Consider the following 19,726-nt stretch of genomic DNA (forward strand, 5'->3'; position numbering starts at 1 on the left):
AAGTCTGCTGTGACTCAATAACTAGGAAGACTAAAATGTCTAAATTCATGTAGTTGTCGTTTCCTGCGCCTTTATTTATAAATAGAAGATTAACCTGGCATGACAGATTAGAACATGTTTATCAGAGGAAATGTAAGCAGGAACTGAAAAAAGATCAGGCGAATGGACAAGCAGTTTTAGGACAATTGTGTGCATGAGTCTGAGATAAAGTGTACAGGTGATCGCAGTTCTGTGACGTGTGCTGCTGTGTCTGCGTGTTTGCCTTCCTCCCTGCGTAGATAAAAGCCCTACCTTTGTCCCTTACTGAAAGACCAGTTCCCAGGTGTGCGGAGCAGAGCGCTAACAGGCTGATTTACACACATCCACAGCAGATATGGGTGTGGCTTTACAGAATGCACCCCATGACTCATAAAGACTTCCCCAAAGAGCCGTGGCCATTTTACCCAGCTTCACTGGCATTTCCAGAGCTCCGCCAACCTCAGACAAACCGAAGGTACCGTATGTTTTTTGCTCAGTATCAACAGATGCGGATGAAATGTCTTAAGTATATGTTGAAAAAATATATCAGAAGCTACACTTTGGGGCGTGTTGTGAACACCGTCAGTCGCAGTCAGCTGAGAGTGAAAGTAGTTTGAGTTACTTGTCGTTTGACAATGACTGGTTTTCAGGTGAGGGAGTTGCTTTACAACAAATGTTACGAAGCTGGTGCTTTGTGAACCTTGTGTTGGGTGGTGCTACTCTCTCTGTACTACAGACATGAGCAAAACTGTGGAGGTAGGGTCTGTGTGAGGTAGCTCCTGGTCACAAAGGTCAAAGTGCTTCCCCGTTACTCCAGTGACACTCCAGTTGTAGAGATGAGGGGCATATATGGAGGAACAAGTGTAGCACTTCTAACAGTATTCTTTGTGTGTTGGATTTGTATCATTTGCTGTGTCTAAGTGTCTTGACCTATTTATTCAGTTTTAATGATTGCTATTGTTATCACCGATGTTTTAAGTGACTGCCTCACCACTGTAAAATGTTAACTCTAATCTGCATAGTAAACTAGATTAGTACAACCGTTTTCTGGACAGCAAAATATAAAAAATGTAAATATAGACCATAACTGATATTTCAGGAATATACAGTGTAATTGAATATGATTTAGTGGAATATTGAAGCAATCAACAGTGCGTGACTGGATTCTTGCTCACTCTTACCGAGGTAAAAAGCGTGCCAAGCTGAAATGAGCTGCTTTATGGCTCTTTCGTTGTGCAGATTTGGTCATTTGCATGCAACCAGAGGATTTTTGCATAAATTTATTCATTTTTTCAGGCCAGCTAATCAATAGGAGCCATTATCTCAAAAATACATGTGCTGTTTGCATTTTCATAGACAGATAGACAAACACACAACAGTCACACACAGTGAAAACGCATTCATGTGCACACATTGTTTCCGACTGGGTTGTGGAGATGCTTCGTGGTTTTGAAACAGAGTAAAATGCAGACCATTCAGGGCAGTGTGTCTGACCACTTATGGCTCTATTATAAAAAGGCTCAGTACAATAGCCCAAAATCATGAGATGAATGGAAAATCACACACTTTGCTGAAATGGCTGTTGGCCACTTGTGTTTGTACATGATGGATATTATCGGAGGAGGCAGTGTTACATGTAAACCAATCCTATGTACCGTTGTGTGTGTAGTTTCCTGACATTTCTACCTGAAATACTGTGCAAATGGCCGACTGCTGGGGAAAACATGAGGATGCCGATATGCAAACGCACACACAAGTTACGTTTGAAGGCTCTGAATGTCGCTAAATACTACACTAATAAGGGGGGAGGAGAAGGAGAAGTTATCTTCCACTTCCTTGCAGCCCACGCAAAAGCAAGCCTTTTGTCATGAACAACTTACTGTAAGTGAATGGCACCTTGTTAATGTGGCTAGGCTACGTCGTCACACTGTTAAACATTCTGGCTCCTGTTTAATTTGGTGACTCCTGGTAACTAATTAAACAACTTTACAACTAATACCAACATATCTAATGATTGTAGTAATAGTTAGTTGTATATTGGTTGATTGTAGAGAAGTAAAATATGTAAATGTCGTTATTGATACCCAGTTCTTTCTGAAGAAATCTGAATATTTGTAAAACTTTCTTCACACGAAAAAATCAATGCAGGAATAATACACACCCAGTATTAATATTGATATTACAAGTTATGGCAATAATATGGTAAAATAAACAAACGTGGTTATTAGTATAAAAGAGAGGAAGAAGACTAATCTTGTTCAGACAGTACCACTAAGGAATGGTGTTACTGTGAAGATTTTTTTTTAAGAAAAATTCATCACAGATAGTAGCCTGCACATCTTTGACAGATGGGTTTTCCGTGAATTTGGCTCTGCTTCCTGTCTGATTTTTTAAAAAGCATTTACTTGTCAGGGCAAAGCTCGACTCCCTTAAAAAATGCTTTCAAGAATTATCATGCCTGATAATATTAACAGAAAGAGTCCATAGATTACTACAGGAAGTCAGATGAATGTCAAAACATTTAAAGAGACTTTCCTGCTTAATATCAGGTTTGAGGTGTTCTGCAATACATGTTCTGTTTTTCAAATTTTGGGGGTGCTGTTCAAAACAAGAAATTTTAATAGATAAATGATTAGCCTAGCCTGACTTTCGGCCATACTGCACTATAGTTGGGTTAACTTTGCCTTGAAAATTCCAGGCTATCTCACCCACTCAGAATCTGCCTAGCTGTTAAGTACCAACTGTTAAGTGTCGCCAAATCTGATCAAATGGAATGTGGTTTGAATTTATTGAATGGAATGAATGTATTTTCATCTCGATTTTAAGGGAGTAGTCATTTGCAGCAGTGACATTATTGTGCAAAACAAAGTAAAATTTAAGAAAGTGGAGACATCAGACCATTCAGCCTGGTTTGGGCCAGTTCAAGATGTGTGTTGAAACTGCATTATTTTAGTAAGACCGTTCATATTCTGAAAGAATGAATGGAGTTGTGGAACATGCTGTCGATACATGGCACAGTTATAGGCCGTATTGTTTTTCAGAATGCTAATGTGCTAAAGCTAGCATGATGCTCACATGTGCCTTCCGGTTTCTGTTGCAAAACAGACACGAGGCCGGGAAATGCAGAAGCTTGAAATGTGTATGTGCTGGTTTATGAAACGGCAGGAAGCCTTGGACAAAAACTTTGGCACTGTGGGTACAATCTAATTTCCTAAATAAATAAATCTATAAGTAAACTATCGATCTGTCTTTCTACAAGCTGGAAAGACCTCAGATAACTTTCTTCTCCACATTTCTAAATTGTTGATGGGAAACCCATAAATTAAGAAAAACTAAAATTCCACACAATTGAGTTGTAAATAGGCTGTAAACAATGCAGAAGGAAAATCTAAATTTATTTGTTAGGTTTAATCATGTTTGCTGTCTGGGAAGTCAGGATAAAATATGTTTAATTTCTGAATCAAGCAGTTTTAGCAGCTAACACCGTCATTTAATGTTCAGCACTCTGAATACCGAACACAAATGTATCAACAGTTAAAACCCTCACTTATCCTACATGTGAAATAAATTTTATTTCATTATCAAAGTTTCCATAACAAACCGGTGCCTGCCCACGGCAGATGGGTTCCCCCTCTGAGTACGGTTCTGCTCAAGGTTTCTTACTGCTATCAGTCAGGAAGTTTTTCCTTGCCACTGTTGCCCTAGGCTTACTCTTTGGGGGCTGGTTCTCTGTAAAGCTGCTTTGTGACAAAGCTCCTTTGTTAAAAGTGCTATACAAATAAAATTTAATTGAATTGAATATCAATTATCAGAGAGATTGATATTAATTACAACAATGCAATGTATGCAATGTCTAATCTGAAGACGAATGTTGACTACCTTAAAAAAAACTATGTTACAGACATAGACACACTGCAGTCACAAAAGAAATGAAAAGAAGATGCCAAACCACAGCTTGTCTCTCCAAAAGGTAATCCCAGAAATGTGCAAAGAATAAAATTAAAAAACCAACAGACAGCAGAATATTCTGAAAAAGACCAGGGGTGATGTCCTGAGTGAGTTCGGAAGTCCAGACTATTCACACAACATCATGGACAGGGAGGGTTGACTGTAGGGACAGACAGTAGGGATCAATGGCACCAAAATCAGCAGTGAGCTCATATTTACATTACATTACAGGTATTTAGCAGACGCTCTTATCCAGAGCGACTTGCATTTAATCCAGTTATACAGCTGGATATATACTGGAGCGATGCAGGTTAAGTACCTTGCTCAAGGGTACAAGGGCAGTGTCCAACCGGGGAATCGAACCTGTGACCTTTAGGTTACAAGACCACTGATGTCTGGGAACATCACTAACACAGTATCAGCGATCGAGGAATAGTCTATAAGTCTACAACCAGGTCATTAGTGGAATCCAGGAGTTCATTGAACTTGGTAGTCTAAACTCATGTTTTAAAGCCCTGATGAGATTGCTGAAGTTGCCCTCAGGCGCACCTCTGTTTGCCTTCCCAGCATGCACGCATGCAAGCCCCCCCCCACCACTACTTCCAGAAAATCGGTCACCAAGAAAAAAAAGGTTGTTTTTCTCCTAGTGCACAATGCAGCACTTGTTTATTATTGGTTCAGTTGTAACATGTAGGGGATCTACTCCATCCAATGGAGAGTGCATGTTGCATGCGTGGCAAAAAAACAAACATGTTCTGGCTTGTTTACAGCCAATGAGGAGAGAAATCAGATGGCAGGGGTGGGGGTTGTGCATGATGCGGGTAAAAGGTGTGCACAGGAGTCTCAGGTATGCCGTTGACTGTCGGGTTGGTTGGCAACCTGCGGTTGCTGTGTGAATGCGGTGTAATTGGACACCGGGGCGGGAATGGTGAGGTAAGGGAGAGGGGGCGGGGGGAAGGGGGAGGGATGCAAAGACAGTATGCGTAACAGGATTTTCTAGTTCTAACCAAAGCAGCTGCCTCTCTCCTGCCCAAATGCTGCCTGCTTGGAGAGTGAGAATGGGCGATAAATGAGCGAGGGACTGAAGAAGGAGCCAGGTACGGGGGGTGCTTCCCACCGCAAACACCGCTGTTCCAAAGGGCAAACCGAGGAGATAATCTAACCTGTTTACCTACGCCAGAGCCGGTGAACAGACCGCCTACTTTCACGCATCTGTGCTCGCTTTGAGGAAGTGCGTGGAAGTGGTTCAGATCTGCAGTCGAATGTCAGGATGCCTTTTTATGACAGAGAATTTATCACCAGGATGTCTTGAACTGGCTTTCTTACTTGCTGGATGTAATCAAGGAACAATATCAGTAAAACAGAACACGAAACCTTTATCATTTACATTTAAACTGACAGTACTCTTGCTTATGCATTTTAGGCGGAGAGTCACAGAAAGCCATGGAAATGTGTTTTTATTTGAATCCTGATGACATTGCATGAGCACAGAGCTGTTTTTTGAGAAGAGGAAGTGAATGTAATGCACTGTAAACTCTGATTCACTACTTGTTTGTGTGGTTTCTGGGCAGGAGCATTTATCAGGCATGTGGAAGCAAGCTTTAAGATTGACATTTTAGTATTTTTATTATTTTAGTATTTGCTCTACAGTATATAACAGGATAAAAATCAGTTTATCAACATTATGGAGTTCTGTAACTATCCCAACAATGTTTGGTGATCATAAAAAAAGTGAATATGTCCTGTTTCCATTCTCCATGAGAAAGGTTTTGTATCGCCTCAATTTTTTAAACATAGAAAACAGTTGAATGAAATCAAAGAGTCAAGTCCTCGTTCAGACAGTGAGGTGGAATCATGGAGCGCAGAAACTGAAAAGGCAGCTATAGGAGCGGCAGGCGCTGGTCTCGCTGTGCGGCGTTTCCGTTGTGAAAGCAGCCGTTTGTTTCTGGCTGCGCGGCGCTGCTGCCGGGTTTCTGAGCCGCAGCTGTGTGTTCAGCGCGCTCTTGTTTGCCGCGACGCGGTCGGGCCAGCTTCCTTCCTCCCCAGTGTTCAGCTGCGAGCTGGAGATAAGGAGGCGGGCGGGCCAGAGAGCGCACGCGGCCTGGGGGGTTTGGTGGGGGGGGGGGGATGCTCGTACACAGAGCCCCTCAGACCCCCACAGCAGCTCAGGAACACCCACAGAAGAGTTGGGGGGAGGGGGGAGAGTCTTCTTCCCAAACAGGCGCACCATTAAACAGGCTTTCTCTCTCCAAGAAGCTGGGCTCGCCCTTACGGCTGTTTGGAACATCGTCCTCAGCTGCAGATCTCATGTGATCTGGGCTAAGCGACAGCCTGTTGCTTTGCTCTTGGGGAGGGCTTCTCCTGGCAGAATGCCGCTGTTGTTCACAGGATAGTGAGTTCTAAGTGAGAGAGAGAAAGAAAGTGAAACGTTTTTCTTTTTCTTCCCTTTCTACATTTTCAGGTCTGGAATAGTTCTTCGTCCATCCTCTTCCTCAACTCACCACGCGTTCTGGGCCCAGTCTGGCGAAGATGGCACACAACTGTTCAAACTCAGTGTCTTGAAGGATTTATTTTTGGATTTTTTTTTTGCCCGCGCTTTTCAGTGAGACCTGGAACGCAGAGGGATTGGACACAGGGGTCCCTGTGTGGGCGAACAGAAACTGAAAATAGTGAAACAGAGACAAGTGTCCTGACATGAAACGCTAATCCCCCAGGGGGACAGCATCAGCATGGCCACTGCAGTCGGGCAGGGGGAGATCGTCTTCGAGTTTGCCAGCACGTGCATGGACAGCGAGCAACAGGTAGGTTACTGACCCACGCTCAAACACCATCATTATACAGGCAACAGGTTCTCACAGCTATCAGTCCACAGCAGGAGCAGGACTTCACTAAAAGACAAGAAGCTGGGAAAATAAAGTTAGTTGGGTCCAGGAAATTTGTTTTTTTTCTCACATGAACAAAGGGGCATGGGTGGAAATTGGCTAAAGATAAATTCCGCACAAATGGCAAGGCTTATGTTTGACACAGTTTCTGATGTGTGGAGCAGCTTCACAAGATGTGTAGTATAGAGGCAGAGACATTAGGGGCAGAGTCCCAGTGCAGGGCTGGATACTCTCTATTTTGTTGGAAAATGGCAAGTTTAGATTGGCTGAATGGCCTGTTGATGTTATTTTGTAGTCCTGTGTTCTTGGTAACAAGCAGTTATAATCAAATACAGTGCAGTAGCGCCAGTGCGTGTGCGCACGGTTACTGATATTCACAGTCTGCTCGGTGCCATGGAGACGAACCCAGGGGGATATCCTGGGTTTTCCAGTGTCATTCCCCGTATTATCAGCCAGGAGCGTGGCTTGTTATTGCACTCTGCCTGTTTTCATACTCACTCACCAGAGGGAGAAAGGCTTCAGGGTATCCAATGATCTCTGCCCTGAGAATGACATCACAGATTCATACAGTAGCCAACTGTACCTAACTCCAATACAGCAGAGGTCTCTGCTACTGTGCATTGACACCTGGCAGGAGGGAAAGGCTCTAAAAGTTCTCCTTCCCTCCAAAAGTAAGCATAGCCCCTTGGACTAACCTTGGGATGATCTGTGTTACACTTCAGGGGCAGATTCCAGAGTTCTGTGAGTGCCATTGTCAGTTGTCATTTGCTGTTTTGTTTTTTATTTTCATTTATTAATTAAAAAAAATATATTTCTGTAACACACACCAGATCCAAAGCAAAGCAGAGTGACTTGAAAGTAGATTTGAAAGTGAGCAGCATCACTGCTCATGCTACACTGTGGTTCTGTAAAGGTTGCTGTCTGCCAGGGGCAGTGTTACAGGTGAAAAGTACTTTCACACATGGTGTATATAGCAGATTTAATGTCTGCTCTGGATTGCTTCATGGTGTGATACGTTAAGTTCATCAAAGTACCTCTGAAGCAAATATAAGGCCTTTTGGGGCGATGCACCATCAAATGACTCTTTTTACCGTGCAGGAATAGTTTTATAGTGTTTTTGCAGCACATGAAAACTAAAAATGCATGCCCTACATACTGAAGCTCAACAGCCATGTATCAGGCATTCACTATAAAGCATTCAATACAGGAAGCCGAAATGTGCTTGTATCAGACCGTATTTAATAATATATTAAAATATACTGTACATGTAATACCATCAGTAACACTTTGAGGCAACATCGGGGATATTGTTAACAAGCTCAAGGAATAAAAAACTAATTAGATTTCTATTTTTAACTTCTCATGTGAATTTCCATCAATATGGAACCTCCAACCTCAAAATGACCCGGCAAACTATCAAACTGAAGTGAGCGCCTGCCTGCATTCTCAATCAAGTGATTGTAAACATGTCCTTTCGTAATCACAGGAAACAAAGCAAGACCAGCAGACTAAGGCCAGGGTGCCTGAAGTCACGCTGTTCAAACAGAAGCATGCACACCCATTAGTGTGCGAGGGTGTCACCTTATCTGGCAGACTTGTCTTCCATTGCAAGTGTGCATGTGTTCACGTATGCACGCACACACACACACACACATACACGTACACACACAGAGGCACACACCAAAATGTAAGTTTTTTCTCTGCAAGACAAAAATGAAAAAGTACACTAAATTAAATTTAGAGAGACATATAATATATATATATATATATATATAATGTATAAAATGTGAAAAATGTCAGCAGTAATTGTGAGTGCTAAGCATACACGTGGCTTTGAGTGCATCAATAGTGTAGGTACAAGATCAAAGTATGTACATCTACATTTGTGTGAAGATCTGTAAAGTATACATATATATTGGTGTTTCAGCAGTGGATGTCTGAGCTTGCAGCATTGTATGTATGTGAACATGTACTGTATATATGTGCCTGCTGGAACTTCAAAAATGCCAAACATTCGCTGTCAACCCATTTAGACTACACACCAGTCTTGGGCTAAACCACCACAAAGAATGAATGTAGAGAAACAGTGAGGATATTGAGCTGTACACAAGCAAGCAAAAAGACAGGAACAGGAAGTATAAAGCCTGCTCTTCCACATTCTGTCAGCTAAAACAGCCACAGTCTATTTGCTGATTGTATAACTCTTTTTTTCCATTGCCTTGAGTGTAAGGATTGTTCTAAGGTTACCTTGTTTCAAGGTTGCATTTTACATCACTTCCTCTTTTGCTAATACCCTGTGCAGTGCTGATCTGAGATCAGTGTTCTGGTAGTCAGTGCCTGAGGTCATGTGGGCTCTTTCAGAGTACTAATGGGAGGTCAGTTTTGTGTGCTTCAGGGGAGGGAAAGAGATTGACACAAAATATGAAGTCAATCTGAACTCCTGACTGATTTTTTATTTATTTAAATGTTTTTATTATTAAAACATTCTAAATATTTTAAATGTATGAAAATCATACAAAAATACTAATTAATAAAATGTTGGGAGGGAATAAAATTGACAACAAAAAATTGGCATGGTACTGCAGCGTTCTCAGTTTTTAAAAACTAAAATGGTCGTACTTATTCTCGAAGCAGGATCACACTTTGTTACATCAAAACACGAACACTCACGTCAAAGGTCAGAAATGAAGCCATCACTGCCACTTCAATCTGTTCTGTTCACACATAAATGCATAAATGAATAAATAAATGATATCCCTGTCCCTCTTGTAGCTGGATGACTCCCTGGCCTTCCCTGCCGTGATTGTGGAGCAGGTGCCGGGGGCCCATGTTCTGGACTATTCTGGTCTTTCATGTGAGCGGACAGCCGCAGAGGTTCTCCACCCTGCCTCCATGGAGATGGCAAGGGAGCTGGTGGTGGGAGAGGATGTCAGCATCACAGGTAACTCCTCCTAATAGAACACAATATTCCCCACCCTCACATTTTTCTCTGGATTTTAGATGTGCTGATTCATCAGGTCTCTCTGATGAGTTTTCATTTGCCATTTTTATTTTCTATTGCCATACAAGTGAGCCTCAGCCCCAGTCTATTATTGGTATATATTACAAGGAATAATAACCAATAGAATGCATTCTACAAACCAACAATATACAGAAATCCAGGAAGTGAAAGTATTAAAAATCGAAATTTCACCTGCTTGAAAGTATTTCATATGTTGGCATGGTGTATAATAACTATTTAATATTTTTTGGTACTTTCCACCTACTTAAGAGCCTCAGAAAAATGATCTGGAAATTTCTGTGAATTTCTGAAAGTTCAGTTTGTCTGCACTATCTGCAATAATATCAGCAGTAACTGATACTCCATCATACACCGTGATCTAAACCACACAGGCACATGCTTAGAGAAAGGAGGTTCCATGGTTTTGGTCATTATATGAAGAAAGGTTATTTTTGTCATCAACATTTCTCATATCTCATGTCACATTTTAAAATCCTGAAATAACATATCTCATGATTTCAACATAAGAATAATTTTTACCCTAAAAATATCAGTGTGTTCGTAACCATTAGATAAACCTTTAGTCTTGTTAAAATCCTAAAGTACTACCTCAAATCTGAGGTAGCCACAAAAATATCATCTTTACAAAGCCAGTGACACAGACCACATCTTTACTCAAATAAAGATTAATATGAGTAAAATGTAAAGAGAAATTATCTGTGTGCCATGTTCATCCGCGTGTGAATGGCATACATTGTGTTCATCTAAATGCATAATACCTGACGTATTTCTGCGTGTCTTCAGCCTAATATTGTTACATATTAGCTGCCACCAGTTTATCTAATAACCAATACATAAACTAGCCTAAATATTCACCCTTTAGATTAATCAATCAATCAATCAATCAATCAATCAATCAATCAAACTTTATTTATAAAGCACATTTCCGACAGCGGGCGCAACACAATGTGCTGTACATAAAAAGACATAAAAAACAGGGTGATTGAAGGATATAAAAAAAACATATAAGACCTAAGGACAAAACTAAAATCAAGATAAAAATTAGGGTAAACGGCAGGAGTAGAGAAAGTGGTGCAACAACAAACAGCAGACAAACAAGGTCGGATAAATAAGAAAGCAAATAGTTTTAAATAAATAAAAACATTTTTTTTAAATACAGTATGCAGTATATATTATACATTTTGCGTAATTTAATGCGTTTTTATAATGTCGTCGTTTTAATTTAAAAAGTGAAATCTAAGAGATCCAATACTGTACAAGTGGATCTCTACAAATCATAACTGCGGTCAACAACAGAATTTGAAATGGTTTTCATGACATCCAATCAAATGCCCCATAACGTGACCACAACTTAACCACACCCATGGAAACCACCTCCTCAATTTCCCTGACTGGCTGCTGAGTTGGTTGGAAATAGCTGGAGTATTGTTTCGGTTTTCCGGACTCCGCCTCTTCTGCTTCAGTACATGGGCCGACTATACCGGAAATGAAGGCGAACATACGAATCCATCACTTTTAACTGTACTGTGAACTTTCAATGTAAACCTTACGTGAACTGAAATTAATTAGCTAGCTAGGTTAATAGACTGCTAGATACCGTTCGGTGCAATGTTGCCAGTACGCAGCGAGTGCATGAGTAGGCTACTCTGTTTGCAAAATTATTTTTAAGCGAACAACCATGTTATCTTACGCCAAGTCAGAACGTGAAAGCTTTATCTCGGAGAAGTGTCTTTCGTTTTTTATCTAAATACATTTAGGTAACTACATAAGTGTTTTAGAAACTTGCAACATCAGTTAACCAAGGGATTTGAAATGGATCTACTAATTAAAGCAGGTAACTACTACTTAACGGTGTATCTTGTCCTTGTTTAATTCAGCGTTTACCAACTCAAAACAGCATTACTGGCGTTTGCCACAGTGGTAAATTAGCTACCTATCGAACATGTAGTAGGCAATCATGTTGCTTGCAATGGAAGTTACATAAGTTACAAAGTCAAAGTTGCATGAAAGTTAAAACAAAAATATCTATAGTTCGGACACCAAATCTGTGGGCTGCTGACGTTTAAGTTAAGCGTCCCAAAATATAGCGTCCACAGACGTTAATTATTGTGTGAAAATGGCTGTTTGGCGGGTGCCCCTTCGGCTCTTGCAAAAAAATAATAAATCGATTTCGCCTGCTGTCAGTTCTTATTAGGTGGGAGTGTAAGTGCCCGTCAGTTTTGCGCGTATGCTACAAAAGTTCCACCGCAGTGCTGCTGCTGACATGTGCAGCAAATCAGATTTTACACTGCACGAGAGCAATGTTTTCCTTCGCAAAAAGTGGTTTTGGGTGGCAGGTAGCATATTTATTTACTGTTAGCACTGTATGTTCTTATTCAAAACACAAATTTTTTTGTCCCAGTTGTTGCTGTTCTCGGTTGTACTTGTACCTTTCAATAACGCACTGTTCTTCATTCTAGTGGAGGCTTCGTATAAGGATGACAACGAGGACGCCATAGAAGTTGCGGAGGCGCTGTTGCACATGGACTCGCCTGACCATTCTGATGAAAGACGCCTTCGTGAGTGTTTGGAGTAAAAAAATTATAACGTGCAATTGATTTGCACTCTCATTGTCTTGTGTCATTACATTACATTTATTAATTTTGCTGAAACTTTCTCATGACGGTTACCATTATTCACGTCAAATAATGAAAATGACTGGAGTCTGCTTTTGAAAAATCAGTGCAATCATAAAGGTGAACAATTTATACTTTAGATATAAATCGCCCAATATCATCCCATGTATTGAACAGCAAGTGCAATAGTGGTAAGGATTTCATCAGCAATCATAATCTGCTGTTTTAGTGCTGTGAACATAATCTTTTGGTGTCCTAAAACCCTTGTTGCAAACACTGAGCTGGGAGCATCAGTTTAAAGTTTTGATTCAGCTTCCTATATTTGCATCTCACCAGCGGTAATTGCTCTTCTCCCCTTCACATCTAGGCTTTTATTTGATCAGCATTCTGATGTGCATTTTCAAAGTCACCCTGTCCTCCACAAAATCACATAGAAACTCACTGCCTTTTTTTCCTGGAAATGTAATTTCTTTTCTGCCAGGGCAGTATTGAAATTAAAAGACTTGTTCTTCGGTATATTAGTTATGTATTAAAATACTGTATGTGCTGTTCTACACCATTACTGGTGGGAGCAAGGATACACTAAATACATCAAAGCGGTGATACATGCAAGCAGTTCATGTCAGACCATATACTTCCAGCATTTTAGAGCAAGTGTACTGTATATGTACAAACACTTCACTGTTTTGTGTAGCAAGCCCAAAATATAGAATATAGATAAATTGCGAAGCGATGCTGCGGCAGGTTTTTAGTTTAGTTTAGTTTATTTGACAATTATTAAAATACATGTTACAGCAAGTCATGCATCCTAAAATTATCAAGGATAGCACAAAAAGTCACAGACTTATTTCCATTGTGGTCCTTGGTCTCAGCAAATGTATCCAGTCCACACCAGATCCATGCCACGTTGGCTTCTGATGCAGACAACCTCATCCACAGTCATTGCTTTGTGTAAGCTTCACTTGTATGTATAGATATGAACAAGTACAAAGTTCAAAGCAGATTGAGGTAGGTGATTGAAATTTGAGAGTAAGTGAACACATACTCTCAAATTTTAATCACGTACCTCAGTCAGCTATTTTAACATGCTCTACTGCTTAGCACGTTAAACTAAAACAGAGGGCGATTAAAGAAAATAGATAGGCAAAGAACATTGTAATTGTTAACTTGACCTCCAAGTGTGCGTAAGTCGGAGTTGTCGAAGATCCAAGGGGCTAGAACCTGCCTGGACAGGTGGTAGATTGTCTAGTCTCCAGACAGTGTCAGCTGGAACTGTGGTTCTGTGGCCTTCCTAATCTTTTTATCAGCAAAAAAATACACATCATTGAGACAAATGAATATTGTTCATGACAAATGAACTGTTATCATGGTGGGTGGTACACATTTATGTATTTTGCTAATTGAACATTAGCAATGAGAAGACAAAGTCCTGGTTTATAGTTTATTCTTCCATTGAGGATTTTAATACAGTTTTAAGGAAGTCTGCTTGCGTTCTCGCACTCATTCCTGTGTTTATTTGCCCCCATAACCCACAGTATTGGTCTGTTCACCTGCAGCTGATGTGTTTGTGCGGACTGCGAGCTCCCCGGTCACCTCCATGTCACACTCTGCAAGTGGATTTCTCCACGACCATATCCAGACCGATTCTGGGGCTGAGGGAGTGACCCACATATCAAAGAAGAAAGGTAGTGCGCGCAGAGAAGTGGCATAAATAAAGGAGGAGAAATATTGAGGAAATGCTGGCATGTTTATTACCCACCATGTGCTGTATGTTTAAGCTTAGTATCTGTATCATCAAACTGTAAACTGATAACTAAGCACACTTACTTTTAAATATTAGATTACCCTACTCTGAAAGAAGATGCATTAAATATTTGAGATAGTCTTTTTATTGTACTGCTATGTAAAATCATATCTGCTGTGTGAAAGTCATACGTTTTACACGTAAACTCTGAAAGCCATGGTAGCAGTTTGTTGGGTTATAATTTCTTTTGTATATTCTATGCGCTGTTGTTAAATATGTGTTCTTCTGTGAAAGTCGCAGTGAGGAAGCGGCCTGAATCCCAGTCCCCAGCTCCTGACTTCATTATGAAAAAGAGAAACAGGCTGGGAAAAGGTACAATGTGACTGCTCACTGTGTGAAAGAGTTGGAAGCAAAACTGGTTATGTCTTATGTGGATAGAACAAAACGTTTGCGTGAACTTACATGAATTGCATCTGCATTATTTAGGTAATGCCGTCTTCCTGTGTGACTTGTAATAAGGTTAAATAAACATCCGAATTGACCAACAAAATCCAAATTTGCTGCAATACACATATTTTCATGTAATTTTAAATGGCATGAAGGGAAAGCATTAATGCATGTACACAATTGAATAGCTATAAAATAATTTACTGAGCTCGTCAAAAGGAACGAGGTGGCTGAAGATCAGTCTTCTCAGTTTTGACCACATCCCCTTAATAAATATCCATAACAAGACAAATCAGGTCCCATCAGGACACTTGTAGCTTGTAATCTCAGCAACTGGTAAAGTAATTGTAATGTACATTTTAAATCTTTCAATGACAGCTGTTAGCAGTGAACATAGTTCACTGAACACACGCCTTGTTAAACACAGCTCAACTGTACCTGTTGGATATCTGTCTATTACATAAGGTAACTGATTCTTTCTGCCTGGTCCCCTGCAAACAGGACACCAGATGTACCTATGGGAGTTCCTGATGGCTCTGTTGCAGGACAAGGCCACCTGTCCGAAGTACATCAAATGGACCCATCAGGAGAAGGGCATCTTCAAGCTGGTGGACTCCAAGGCCGTGTCACGCCTGTGGGGCAAACACAAAAACAAGCCAGACATGAACTATGAGACCATGGGCCGAGCACTGAGGTGAGTCGCTAACCTCATATTCGACAGCATCATCATCCTCATCTTCTGAAAAAAAGAATGATTAATCCCAAATTGTGCCTCCCCAATTTTACAAGCCCACTTGCAATTATGAGCCACTCCCTTGAGTTTTACAGGAGTTGATGTTAAAGTTTTATGAAGTAAGACTTGCATGTGAATAAGACTGTATCATGTTGCAAACAGGAATCAGTCTTGTTGAATCTGTTTATTAATTGATTTATTTTGCCATGGCAGGTACTACTACCAGCGTGGGATCCTGGCCAAAGTAGAAGGCCAGAGGTTGGTGTACCAGTTCACAGAGATGGCCAAAAGTCTGGTGGGGATCGACACAGACGATCTGTTGGTTGAACATGATCACTTGTTTGAGGAGAAAACATTGTCAGAGAACCCCTCCCCGCCCCACCCTGCCCCGAAACCTTCGAATCGAGGAGGAGGGAAGCAGAGGGCCAAACGAACTGAAGGAAACCCTGGCTCAACTGTGGCTCAGCCCGGCACAGTCCTCCGGCCACCGGAGGGCGACGGTGGCAGCACCACCAGAGCAGTGAGACCCCTGGGCCTGATCCAGCAGCAGCACCTGCCCATCGTCTCGGCTGAGATGCTGCGGACGCTGCAGAACATCCAGTCGCTGCAGCCGGGTCAGACCGGATCCGTGTTCAGAACTGTGCAGCTGCTGGAGAACCTGCAGAGTGTGCAGGAGAGAGAGGCAACAGGGGCCAGCCAGCAGGGGGTGCCAGTTGAGCCTTTTAGGTACAGTAATAGCGAGTGGTGAATGGTGATTATAGAATGAGAGTACTATGATATACAGGTATTCATGTTATTAGTACAGAATTATTAAATGTGTTTTGATATAATACTTGAATTTCCACATGTAATGGATTTGACAATAGAGTAGCAACGGTATCTTTGTTTTCAGACAGCCAGTGTGTCTTAAAGGCAAATGTTGGTGATGTGAGTAAATGTTGAAATTCTTATAGCCAGATACACACAATCCAAGTAGAGGAACTTGGAAACTGCACAGATTCAGTTTCATATTATAGACTGGGGAAATAAGGAAACAAGCCCTGTTCTATTGTTTCAGGACCTCTGGGAAACTATTGAGTCACTATGAAACCAGACCTAAAAAAAGAGTTCAAAAACATGCATTAAGTGTATTAACTCTTTAGACGGTGGTAAAATGGGAAAATCTGAAAACACTACTGCAGATTCTTAAGAATTGTCTTACTTGTTTTAGCCAAAATGTGCAATAGTATGAAATAATTTTGTTCATAATTTTGGCAATGGATAGTTATTAGTCAGTAATTTGTAGGATATTTCCTTTTATCTAAGGGTCACCTGTTTCATAATCTTTGACTCAGATCATAATTCAGGGCCAGAGAAGTTTATTTTCCTGACCTTTCTTTCACTTCCTGTTCTCCTTTTCAGAGTTTCAGCTGCAGAACCCACCACCCTGACTCTGGCTGAAGACCAGTCCATACAGTCCCTCATGCTCCAGGCCGTTCCTCTGACCACCACCGTAGACGGCCAGAATGTTTCCATGACTACAGTCCATCCCAAGTACTTCCTACAAACGATTCCGTCCTCCCAGACGGTTACCTTATTGATGGAGACTGTCCCCTGCAATGAGGTTGCAGGCCAACAAGTGGTGTGCACGGACACGCAGCTCCTGTCCACGCTCCCTTCCCCATTGGTGGGTGGGGCTACCTCCGTGGTGACGCTTCCAGGGGGCGGGCAGCAGCTGGTGACCCAGCCCCCTGGTACAGTTATAGCGTCGGTCGTCACAGCGCCAGAGAGCAAGCAGGTGGTGATGGAGGACGTGGAGGAAATGGATCTGGAGAGCCATCCGGATATGAAGCTGGAACACTTCAGCGTGGTCGTCCTCAATGACTCCTGGGTGGGCTTCGACCCCAACCACAAGGAGCTTGAGTCCTGAGCCCAACCGGGGACATGGGTTTGCAACCAACTCTCCCCTTCCCCCCTGCACTGCCCTTTCCAGTTCTACCCAATGGGTGCTCATCTCTGATCCTGGCAGAGATTTGCTACATGGCTGATTCTGTGTTGTTGCAGTTTGTACCACCGTCACGCTAAAGAGGGCTCAGCTTATGCAGTGAAACAGGATCATTTAAATAATCTCATCCTCTGGCCCTCCAAAAGCCAAATCGCTGAGCTAGTCTCTCGCGGGGGTGTTGTCTGCAGCCTTATGACTGTATATTGGCAAATCTCATTCAAAATCACATTGCGTGCACACACTCACACCCAGCACCGCACACACAAATGCTTTCTTGTCAATTTTATGGCTATTCAAGACAAAATTTTTCTTGAATCAACACATACCCAACTGTATGGGGGAACCATTTCTTTGTGGTCAAATAATGGAACAGCAGGTCATGAGCAACATGTCAGGATGTGAATCTCTGGTTCCATCAAGCTATTGAGGATTTTTTACAGATGGCCACATTTTACGTATGGTTCATTTCCTTATGTGTTAGAGGATAACTGCATATTACCAAACATTACAAACACACTGTGACAATATGTGTAATACCCGTAAAAATACATATTTTTGATAATAATTTGTATGGATATTGTTCCAGTCCACTCAAGAGCAGTGGAAATGGAAGAAATGTCCTGTGGTATGTTGCCTGATGCACAGTTTGCTCTCTACCCTCTATCTTGTGTACAGTTTTCAGTTTCTTGTGTCTGACTTAAGATCAAAGCATTTGTGTTACCATTTGTTTGCTTGACAATCTGATTAAATAAAAGCACATGATGTTTTTCTACCAAAACATTTGTTCTCTTGCTTGTCATATGACTTAAAATGAAGCATTTTTTATGGTTTGTTGTTGGCACTGCCATGTTGTACTCAACAAAATTCATTTTCTTATCTATGTTGTTTGTTGGGAGGATCATATTTCACTTGAGATAACGTAAATCCATTGCTATTTGGAGGTGTTTCATCAAATTAATTTAATGTTAGTCATGTAAGAGGGTGTAAAGTTTCAGGACAGCTGGCATTCATCAATTATAATGCTGAAATGTGCAAATACAACTTGGATATGTCTCTTTTGTGAAGAATGTTCACAATCTGCCGAAAGTCAAATACAGAGCTGGTTCTGTTCATGTTTTGTCGCATGAGGCTGCAGGTTTGTGAATTTACATGAACTTCTATGTGTATCTAATTATTGCATTCACTATCAGCCATAAATACAGGGTTTAGGTGTAAATTGGACAATAATTTAAGTATAAACCCCTTGTATCTTTGTGTGTTTGTGTATGTACGTGATTTTGAATTCAAGTGTTTTAAATAAACCTTTATAGCTCAGAATGCAAGGCCACAAATTAAATATTTTGTCTACTGGTTGATGAGATGAATCATTTTAGCATTCATTTTCCAATGTATTTTTCTAATGTTTGTTTTTCCTTCCAGATTTGCTTTTGAGATGTGTGGATTATTTTGATATAGCTGAAACATAAATACTTGATGTGCCCTTTGAGATGTGTATGTTGAAGCAATGTAAATACTGTACAGTAAATTTTTAATGGATATAGTTTGCTACAAATTGTGTTTTTGTTTTATACAGTTTTTACAACAATTATAAATGGAGAAAATCTGAAATTCATTTGTATTTATGAAATAAAAGGTTAACTTGATAAAATAATTGTCACATTTTTGTCTACATATTGTGTTAGTGTAGTGATTATTGATTTTAGGAGCAATTTCGTAGCTCCTTTGGAACTCAAAATATTTTTTATAAAAATTACAAACCAATACAACCATTTAAACCATAAGTAAACCTGATCCCCTCAAGCTATGTGGAAAGAACTCCACTGGGAACTTTTACAAGACTTTAAATCGCAAAAATGTATAATTTAGAAAAACAAATATCTTACTGATATCTGATTTCTTCAGACCTTTCACCTCACAACACTACAGATATGTAAGTGGAAAGGTGTTATATGTGATATGATGTAATATGTTATATTGAATATGGTGTGAAATTATCTGCCAAATGAGTAAATGGTCAGCGAACAGGTGGATTCTAGTGAAATACTATGTGTATTAAAAAAAGGTTTTACACGGTTTTAACTACTTTCAGTAGTCTACAACATCTTTGAAGAATATATCATATATTAAAATATTTAGTAAAATCAATATGTACAATTGAATAATAATTACATAAAAACAATTACTCATTTATTTGGTAGATGTAGGCCTTATTATAATACCTTCATGTCTGTGTATAGTGATGGACACGAATATAAAAGAAATAGGTAACGACAATCACTATACATGTCATTATTGAAAGTTAAACAATGTGCTTAATAATTATGCCGAAACGC

At 40.5% G+C, this 19,726-nt stretch overlaps 1 protein-coding gene across 6 annotated transcripts; it reads left to right on the forward strand.

The window, feature by feature from the left end:
- The first annotated feature begins 24 nt into the window (after window positions 1-24).
- Window positions 25-19,032, forward strand: LOC118214215 (ETS-related transcription factor Elf-1-like). 6 transcript variants are annotated; one of them, XM_035393938.1, is made up of 9 exons: window positions 25-493; window positions 6,428-6,767; window positions 9,621-9,789; window positions 12,330-12,428; window positions 14,021-14,170; window positions 14,524-14,601; window positions 15,178-15,370; window positions 15,623-16,135; window positions 16,811-19,032. In XM_035393938.1, the coding sequence occupies exons 2-9, from the start codon at window positions 6,696-6,698 to the stop codon at window positions 17,316-17,318; spliced, it is 1,782 nt and encodes a 593-aa protein (XP_035249829.1). In that variant the 5' UTR covers window positions 25-493; window positions 6,428-6,695; the 3' UTR covers window positions 17,319-19,032. The 6 variants fall into 6 exon arrangements, with proteins under 6 accessions (XP_035249829.1, XP_035249831.1, XP_035249832.1 ...); XM_035393940.1 differs by having other exon boundaries at window positions 14,530-14,601; XM_035393941.1 differs by having other exon boundaries at window positions 14,042-14,170.
- The last annotated feature ends 694 nt before the right edge of the window (window positions 19,033-19,726 follow it).

This window comes from Anguilla anguilla, chromosome 15 (genome assembly GCF_013347855.1).
Source record: "Anguilla anguilla isolate fAngAng1 chromosome 15, fAngAng1.pri, whole genome shotgun sequence".
Lineage (NCBI taxonomy): Eukaryota > Metazoa > Chordata > Actinopteri > Anguilliformes > Anguillidae > Anguilla > Anguilla anguilla.